Source organism: Vigna angularis, chromosome 1 (assembly GCF_016808095.1).
Source record: "Vigna angularis cultivar LongXiaoDou No.4 chromosome 1, ASM1680809v1, whole genome shotgun sequence".
NCBI classification, from domain to species: Eukaryota; Viridiplantae; Streptophyta; class Magnoliopsida; order Fabales; family Fabaceae; genus Vigna; species Vigna angularis.
In genome coordinates, this window is record NC_068970.1 from 47,614,196 (window position 1) to 47,624,504 (window position 10,309).

The window sequence follows — 10,309 nt, forward strand, 5'->3', positions numbered from 1 at the left end:
GTGTAATAGTATCTCCCATGATTCTTTTTGTCATTCATTTGAAGTGAGTTAGATGGCTTAAAACTGGCCCATCAAATCACTTTAGCAAGGGTGTTACTCCCTCCACCACTCCAAGTGTTTCTACGTTTTTTCACTATTTTCTTTTATTCTAAAAATATTCTACATCTTTCTATTATTTTTTTTATTCCAAAAATACTCTACACCTTCTCACTATCTTTAACCATTTTTCTCTTTCCCTCTCTGTATTAATGAAGTATTCATATGGTTTAGATTTAAACTTGTGATATATTGCAAAATATAAAATTCAGAGAAAACTTCATTATTAGTGCTTCTACCACTTCCATTTTATAAACTTAAAAGTTAAATGCAAATACAAAATAATAAACATAATAATATTAATAGTAAATAATATATTATTATGATTATTATATACTAACTTTATAATGACGAAAGAACTAAATAAATTCAAAATCTTTAACAAATAATTTTTCTATTATATTTTAAGTATTTAATAATATTTTTATATTATTTATCTAATAAATTAAATACTTTATTCAAGTTATTTGAGTCAAATATGTCGGTAAGTTAAAACATAATATAATGTTAAAAATTATAGATATTAAATGTAAAAAAAAGCACACATATATAAATATTTTTTTAGAAATTTAGAACAAAATTTTACCATTAATTAATTAATTTGAAGAAAAAATATATATTGAATAGTGAAAATAAGATTAAATCAAACTTATTTAAGGGAAAGTGTAAATAAAATTTGCAATATATCACAAGTTTAAATTTGAGCCATGTGAATGCTCCATTAATGTGGAGAGAAAAAAAAAGATTGTTCGAATATAGTGGGGAGGTGTAGGGTATTTTTTGGAATAAAAGAAAATAGTGGGGAAGTGTAGAGTATTTTTGGAATAAAAAAAAATAGCGAAAAAATGCAGAAGCACTTGGGATAGTGGAGGGAGCAACACCCTTTAGCAATGGCTTCCATGTCCCCTTCCAATGTCTGGTTTGGCGTGAGAGGATGTAGCATCAAAATAGATCAACGGCCAAGAAGAAACTAAGAAGGACTATGAACACTAATAACAGGTAATGAAGAAGAAAAACAGTAGGAAGATAAGGAAAAACAAAACAATATAAAGTGAACACTTTATTTATATTAGTTAAAAAGTATTCTACTGATAATGATGGTTTCCAAAATTCTTCTAAAAGAAGTCGATGTACAGTTCAGAGAACCATAATAAATGTTAAGGATTTTAGCAACTATACCAAGTTTAGAAGCAGTAAAATGGATTTCTGAGTTGAAGCATCAGATTCCTAGGAAATAATGCAATTGTGAAGTTATAGAATTTTCTATTATAAATTTATACAAATTTAAAGATACTTCTTAATAATGTTAAATAAATTAAATTATTAATTATCTTATATATATATATATATATATATTATTTTTATCTTTTATTTTTATTTAATTTATTATTATTTTTATTTATATTTTGTACTTAGTTCTTATTTTTTTTATTATTATAAATACAGTACCTGTAATTTAACATAAATAAATTAATCTTATAACAGTTTTCATTATATTCAATAAATAAAAATAAATAAATATTAAAATATGAAGAGATAAAAATTATTCAAATTTTAATTGGTTAAAAACGTGAATTTATTAATACAATTTCAATCCCCTTTAAATTATAACCAATAAATTAGTAATATAAATAAAGAGTTTCAAAGTTTTAAACTCAACTTATTCTTACAATTAATTATGATTAAATGTTTCTTACAATAAATTAGTAATATAACAAGAGTTTCAAAGTTTCTAATTAAAACTCAACTTATTCTTACAATTAATTCTGATTAAATGTTTCTAACAATTAAAAGTACTTTTCAGTGTTAATGAAATCTTAATTAATAAAGTAAAATGTGTTCAAACTAATACTAACTTTAAAATTGAAAAGAATAACGTAATTAAAATAAACTTTTAATAAATTTAAATTTAACCTTTACATAAATTAAAAAATAAAATTAGTCCTCCGTACCTTTAAAAATTAAATATGTTTTTAATCTTTATATTTTGACATAAGATTGAAATTAATTTATATATCTTTGACAAATTTTAGTTTTCAAACGTTAAATTCTTTTAATTTAACTATATCAAATTTTTTTAAATGTTAAAAGATTGAAGTTTGAGCTGCTTAGTTTCAACTTAAATACCAGCTTTGGAACATTTTAAATTGACGTTTGAACCGTTTATATCATTTAAAATGTTCAAACTTAAATAATAATATGAAAAACCATTAATAAGTTTAAATTTTTTTATTAAATGAAAATTACTATATTAATTTATTTTTAAAATTTAAGAGCCAAAATATATTAATTTAAAATAATAAAAAATTCCAATTGGTGTTCAAACTTAAAAATTAAAAACATATTTAACCAAATATAAGTTTTTAAAAAGTGAAAATCATGTACAAGAAGCATTTTAATGAGGTAAATTGTGTGTGTGTTATATATGAGAATAAAAATATAAAAGAAATGATATAATTTTATCGTACTTGAAAATAATGAGTGTAGTTTAGTATGAAGTTCATTTAGGGTGTGTTCGTATGCATAGATGGTGCTGTTTATGGGGGTTTCTGAAAACGGAATTACGACATAAATTATTTTCGTTTCCTTTGATTTAGAAACATTGTAGAGTGTCGATTTGATAGATTACTGAAAATTCTAATCTTCACTTTGTACAGCTTTAAAACAATTTTTGATGAAATGTCTAGTTTGTCGTCATAATTACCGTTTTTAATTGAAGTAATCAAATACAAGAAAGAAAGAACCAATTACATATAGCCTTCATTACATAGCGTAACTTGAGAATACATTCCAGCAGCAGTAAATCACTCATCACATATTATCACATATTCTCTCATTGTTCCTCTCAAAAAGGTCCTCTTTTAAATGAATAATATATCAAAAAACAAAGATGAACGAAACCCTCTTACTTTCAAGGCCAATTGTCTAGCTCATACACCTCCTCCACCACCACCCACAAAATTGTTCCATCATCTTATTAATCTATTTTTTTCACCATTAATTTAGGAATAAAGAAAACAAACTCTAGTAATATTTCGACTTCTTTTTTATTCACTATTATAAATTATACATTTTTATAATACAAAAATTTATATTTGAGTTTAATAAAAATATTATAATGGTGGATTGTGTGGGTGAAGTTTATTTAATTATTTTTCGTGTGCGTGAAGATTACAAAAAATAATTTCATTTTACTTTTTTTTATTTCTTTTGGTTTTCAATACTTCAAATTTATTTTATATAATAAATATAATTTTACACTTGACATTTTTTTATAATATTTAATTTCTATTAATTAATACATTTTTTATCTATCAAATTTTGCACAAATTTTCATAAATTTTAATTCTAAATTCACACTTAATAACTTCAAAATTTACTCTCAAATATACTTAAATTTATCAAATCCCTCTCCCTCAAATCATCACCCTCAATCACTTCCAAACCTATTAAAATAAACATACAATTTATTCCTTAAATTCACTCAAATTTGTCGAATCTCTTTCTCAAATTATCACCCAGAAAATGGTGTTTTAGAAGTGGTGGTAGTATAAAAATAGTGAGACTCGATTTTAATATTAAATGGTTTTATTATAAATAGTTTTGTTATAAACGAGTTTCATTATTTTTAAAATGTACCATCTATCTAGAAACCACTTTTCTAGAGTTTTCTACCTTCTCTCTAAGAGTTCTTAATCTCAAGTCATCTATTTGACGATTAGGAGGTGCCTAGACGGTCCTTGTGTCAAGGGCAACAATCTCTACCAATCAGTTTCTTGTTTTGAGCCGGTAAGTTGTTTCCCCTTTTTCCTCCGTATGCAATGATTTATGTTGCATGTATCTGGTTATTCTCCTCTTCAATTTCTAGCTCAATTAGGTACTAAGATGGATTTTCTATCACCAATTGGTGATTTGTAGGGTTTCCTATAGTTACCTTATGGTGCAAGCATCGATTGGAGTTTTTCTAGAGCTGGGTTGTATATCTCTAAGGTAAGGGGAGCTAGATTATTGCTTTAATTAGTAGTTTGATATGTAAGTGTGATGAATTATGTGTGGTGGGGCTAATTTAATGGACTAAAGGTTTTTTAGTGGATTGAGTTGCATGTAAATTTGACTGCTTGATTGTGACATTGTGAAATGGTGTTTATGAACTGAATTGAATGATGTGTAATCTGTAATTGATCATTCTAGATACGAGCAATCGGTTATGAGAACGATTAGATAGAGATTTAAGTGAATTATCTTGTTTTAAGCTAATTTAGAGGAAGTGAGGTAGTGAAAATGAGAAATTGGAGTTAAGGACTCAATTGGTCTGTTGGGACAGTTTGGGTAGATCAAATGTGACTTGTTTGAGTCATCAAAATGGTCAAAAACATGTTCAAAGTTGTAGATTGTAATTTGGGTCCCTAAGTTGATGAATTTGATATTTTAGAGTAGGAATTGATCCATAAACACTTTTGATTGAAGTTAGGAAGGTTTAAAATCACTTAGTCAAGTCTAATTAGGTATATAACACAATCTAGGAGTATTAGAAGTTGGAAAAAATAGATAGAATTGGTAATTGGGGTTTGAGTTGTAAGATCCTTGAAAAATATTTGTAAGTTAAATACTAGATAAAAAAAAAAAGTGAATAGTAAATTGTGAATAGTAAAAGGTGAATAGTAAAAAGTGAATAGTAAAAAAAAAAAAAAATATTTTTGGAAAGGATAAGTGTTCCACGTAGCTTTGAGATCAGAATTTATCAATTTGCAAATAAAAAATTATTTTTGTAATAGTAAAATGAATAAAAAAATGAATAGTTAAAATGAATAGTAAAAATGAATAGTAAATTTTTTTGCTATAAATAGCCAAGAGGGGGAGGCTGAAAATTTACACAAAAGAACTTAGAAAATTTTTGAGAGAAGAGAGTTGGAAGAATTTCAAATTTTGCAAAGGGGATATTCTGGAAGTTTTCAGAGGACGAGGGGATTAAGTCTGTAATAGAGGTAAGGGGAGCTAACTTTGAGTATTTCCTTTTGTATTATCTTGAGTCTTGGATATGCTATATTTTGCTTTTTTTCTGATCTTATATCTTGAATATGGAGTATTTTGTTTCTGTATGATCTTAAATTTTAAATGAGAGTATGCTTTGTGTTGATATCCAAGTGTGATAGTTGTAAAATGTAATGTTGATTATGTTATGCCACTTGTATGTTATTAGTTGTTTATTTTTTTTGTATTTTGGAAGGATTAGAAATTGTCTAACCGGCTCTGCCAGATTCAATTTCTTGTTTCCCCAAACATTCTATTGTTTTCCTTATTTAATTTTATTGTATTTTGGAAGGATTAGAAATTGTCTAACCGGCTCTGCCAGATTCAATTTCTTGTTTCCCCAAACTTTCTATTGCTTCAGTTATTTATTTTATTGCACTTTTGGAAGGATTAGAAGTTGTCTAACCGGCTCTGCCAGATTCAACTTCTTGTTTCCCCAAACTATTTATTGCTTTACTTATTTATTTTATTGCATTTTTGGAAGGATTAGAAGTTGTCTAACCGGCTCTGCCAGATTCAACTTCTTATTTCCCCAGACATGTATTGTTCTTGTTATTTAATTATATTGTATTTTGGGATGGATTAGAAGTTGTCTAACCGGCTCTGCCAGATTCAACTTCTTGTTTCCCATGAATTTTTATATTAAGATTATTCTTATGATTGTCAAATATTGTATTCTTCTATGATCATTTATAGTAATATCTGATTATGGGTAATTGTTTATAATTATCTTGTATGAATTCTATCATGAATGAGTTTCTTGGCTGAAATTGATCTTGTTGGAAGGTCTGGAGTAAGGATTCTGTAATAACTTGTATAGGAGTATTAAATAGATGTAGTGATAATATTTGAGGTTGTTGTAAGAGGAAGTAAAAATATTAAAATTAGACATTTTAGATTTAGAGCATAAGCGAACAAGGTAGATAATTTAAATAAATAAATTGTTAATTATTGAAGGCCTCCCTTTGTTGGTAGGATAGAGGAACCTTAAAAACCTGAGTTGGCACATCCCTGATCATAGAGCAGCCCTGGCCTGGTCCAGTCAGTTGTGACTAGTCATATGTGTTGGCGTCGAAGGTGAGTTTGATGCGTTCAGACATCTGGGTCCTCTCCGGTGACCAATTGGGGTAAAGAAAGATCTCTAATAGGATGAAATTAAAATAAAATAAGTTAATTGGAGATGCATAAAGTTATCATGGTAAAAACTTCATATATATTTTATTTATCGTTACATTGAGCTCAGATTTTAATACGTAGTGGCTAAGATATGATGAAATGTTTTGGCTAATCTATGAATCTTTAATTGGTGAAAATATGTTGAGTTATACTCGTTATGGTAAAAAAATGAGTTTATAATATGAAGTATGATAGCTGGCGATATGTTTAATTTATTGACACCAAAATAGGTTATTGTCAAATTATGATTAGAGAATGAACATGATTGAGTTATGTGGAGAAGAGGTTATGAATTGTTGATTTGATGAAATGTTGGAGTGGATAAGAGAGTATGAAATGTTGATGTGATGAAATGTTGGAGTGGATATAAGAAATTATTGCTTATGAAATGATGTTCCCTACGGGAAGTAGTATGTTCGGTTATACCATGAGAGCTTGGTATGAACAAAGTAACACCTGAGGTTAATGAAAGCAGGCAGCAAGTGGTCTGACCATAAGGCTTTGACATAAATATGTGGTTCATAAGTTTTATAGAAGCAGGCAGAGAGCGGTCTGACCATAAGGCTTCAGAGAGTAAGACATAGTATACAGGTGAGGCTTAAGGAAGCAGGCAGAGAGCGGTCTGACCATAAGGCTTCGTGAGTAAGCATAGTATAAATTGTAAGGTTTATGAAATTGAGGAAGATGATTTTGATAATGATGAATTAATGACATCGGGGTAATGATATTTGAGTAATTGTAGAAATAAATGATTAAACTATTCTTATTACAAGTTTAATGATTGATTTGATATGGTTGGCTTACCCTTATTTGTTTATGCTATGATCATATAACTCATGTTATATGTGATTAGATAATGTTGCAGATGTGGTTGAAAAAGCTTAGAGATGAGAGAGATGCGGGGAAAACCTTTCATGGATTTTTGTAAAAAGAATAAATTTGTATTGGGAAGATTATGTTGTGTAAAATTTAAAAGTTGAAATGTCAACGGTGAAGACTATATTGTTTAAAGTTTGTAAGTTTGGTATTGTACTTTGGAGTAATTGAAATAAAGTTTGATTGTTTATATGAGATATCGAATTAATTTAGTCTCTACTATCAATAATACCCTTTAAAATATTTGGGTGTTACATGAGTTGCATAATTCTGCAGATTTTCATTTTGCAGATTATGCAGACTCGCTAAGCGAATGGATTCGCACAACGAGTCGCCCTGGCGAAATGCTTTCTGCCATGGCCTTCGCACAACGAACTGGTACGCTGTGCGAATGGTTTGAGAGGTTTGCTCTCCGTCTGATGATTCGTATGGCGAATCAGGGCGCTATGAGACTAGTTGGGGTCTGGGACTACTGCCAATTTTATCCAAATAGCGAATAGGTGTGCTCTACGAGGGTTTGGGGAGTCTGAGCCACTGCTTGGGGCTCTCGCATAGCGATTTGGGGCGTTATGTGAGGGGTTAGGGTCTGATACAATTAGGAGTTTATTTGCATAGCGAATTTAATCGCTATGCGAATGGTTGTGAGGAGTGGGTCTCTGTCTGACGATTCACACAATGAGATGAGTCGCTGTGCGAGAAACCTCTGGTTTCGTTCGGCGAATGTATGCGCGGAGCGAAAGGTCTGAGTTAGTCTACTCTTTATTTCTTTGTCTTGAGTTGAATTAAGTTAAGTGTTGCATGTTTTGTGAAGTGTGCTTTAGGATGTATAAATATATATATATATATATATATATATATATATATATATATATATATATATATATATATATATATATATATATATATATATATATATATATATATAATTGAGTCTTATTATGAGTGAAATTCCAAGTAAGAGTATGTGATTTAAAGTGGTGAATGTAAGCTTCAATGTAGAATCTCTTGGTGAGATTCCAGGTTGTTTAGAATGAATGCAGGAGTTCAGCTTTGAGGGTTATCCTGAAACTCCAATGATCTTTCATTATCAAGTAGAGAGGATTGAACCATATCGTGAGGAGTAGCAGGAGGTCTTACTCTTGGAGGCTTCCAGTATGTTCCAAGGCGTGGTACAGACTAACCTCGTGAGTGTGGTAGGGTGAAACTCATTGGCAATGACTTTACAAAGCAGTATAGACCACCACGAATGCATGACCCACCATGCTCGACAATCATTTTACGTCCGGACAAGTCAAGTCTTGAATAAAACATGTTAGGATATTTAACTTAGTTACTTTTTTTGAATTATCTTGTGTATGTAATATGTTATTAAATTGTATGTTTTCTTTTATATCTAGCTTACGTTTTTGTTTGTGTTTATATTTTGTATGTTTTGACGTTTTCTCTTTGTAATCGAGGATGTTGCTGTTTAGTTTAATAAGATTGTTTATTTGACCGTAAAATTTATATTTTATATCCTAGTTTATAACTATTCTATTTTATTATTTATGTGACTACTGCTGTATTACTATAGGATTAAATAATCACACAGTGAAAATTACAATTAAAAACCAAGTTATCGTGCGTCATTTCCTTGGAAAACAAGCCCTCATACTCATTTGCCTTCCGCCTTTTTCCTATTGGTTGCTTTCTTCACCTTTTCCGCACGGCATTGCATTTTTGTCTTTATGCTTCACGGGATTACAATTTTATGCATTCTCATTTTTATATTTTTCAATTACTTTCAATATTATTATACTATTTTAAACGTTTTAATTATATTTAATTTTTTTCTAAGAATGCAGATTAGAATATTGACTATATAATTTAAAATACAAATATTAAAAGAAAAAAATACAAGCATTGAATATAGTCGAAGTGACTAAAACCCCACGCATGACATCATGTCGAAACACAGATAGCATCACATTAGAATAGGTATCATTATTAAGACTAAAAACACAGGTTAAACGTGGATTAATTACTCATTAAAACCACGTGTAGCATGAAGGAGAAACACACATAATACCTATTTTGTGAATGTGACAGTAATTAAGTGCAAGAAGGAAGTGGAGAACCGCACAAGCACTTGTTATGAGCATAGCAAGATTCATCAAATCTCTGCAACTTACCACCTTGCGGAATCTCACCACACAGATTATTGTAGCTCACATTCAAACGCTTCAGATACTTAAACGACGTAAGAACCTTCGGAAGATTCCCGTAGATACGGTTGTTCCTAAGATCCAAACCCCCCAAGTCCTTCGACTTCGACAGCCTTATTTTTCCCAAATCGAAAGCCAGCAAGTTCTTCGCCAGGTTTATCTTCTGCAGCCTTTCCTTCTTTGCCCCAAACAACACCGACGCATCTCCTTCCAGCATGTTCTGAGACAAGTCCACGAACGCCAGGTCCAGCTTCGCCAGCGTCGCCGGAATCTTGCCGGTGAGGCGGTTGCGGGAGAGTGTCAGCACCGTGAAATGCTTCGGAAAGGAGCCGAAGGAGTCCGGGATGGCGCCGGAGATGTGGTTGCCGTCGAAGGAGATTCCGAGGAGGTTGGGGAGAGAGGAGAGGGAGGGAGGGAGGGTGCCGGAGAGGGCGTTGTAGGAGAAATCAATGGTCAAAAGGGTTTTCATCTGGGACAAGAAATGGGGTATCTGACCAGAGACGTTGGTGTGGGTGATGTAGAGGTAACGGAGTTTGGTGAGCTTTGCGATGGAGGGGGAGATTGGACCGACGAGGTTGTTGATGCGGCTAATGTAGAGAAAACTGAGGTAGGGGAGGTTGGCGACGGAGGAAGGGATAGGGTAGGGTTTGGGGAGGCTAAGGTCGGTAAGGTCGAGACTGTTGACCCTGTACGTTTTGGTGTCGATGTCGCATGAGACACCTTCCCATTGCGGGTTGCAGCAGTCGGTGTTTGGGAGCCAGGAGGAGAGGGTGGTTGGGTTGCCAAGCTCTTTCTTGATCTGGAGAAGGGCTTGCTTGTCTTGTGGGTTGCATAGTTCCGAGAGTGCAGTTCTGCAGAATAGGACCATGATGAGTACGGTGATGCTTAAGCGTGCCATGTTCGCAGAGATTTCGATTGGTGTGGTT

At 31.2% G+C, this 10,309-nt stretch overlaps 1 protein-coding gene across 1 annotated transcript; it reads right to left on the reverse strand.

Annotated features, from left to right (window-relative positions):
• Positions 1 to 9,123: 9,123 nt before the first annotated feature.
• LOC108321031 (polygalacturonase inhibitor 2) lies at positions 9,124 to 10,309 on the reverse strand. The gene has a single exon (XM_017552657.2). It carries the CDS (start codon positions 10,279 to 10,281, stop codon positions 9,271 to 9,273), a length of 1,011 nt encoding a protein of 336 aa, XP_017408146.1. The 5' UTR covers positions 10,282 to 10,309; the 3' UTR covers positions 9,124 to 9,270.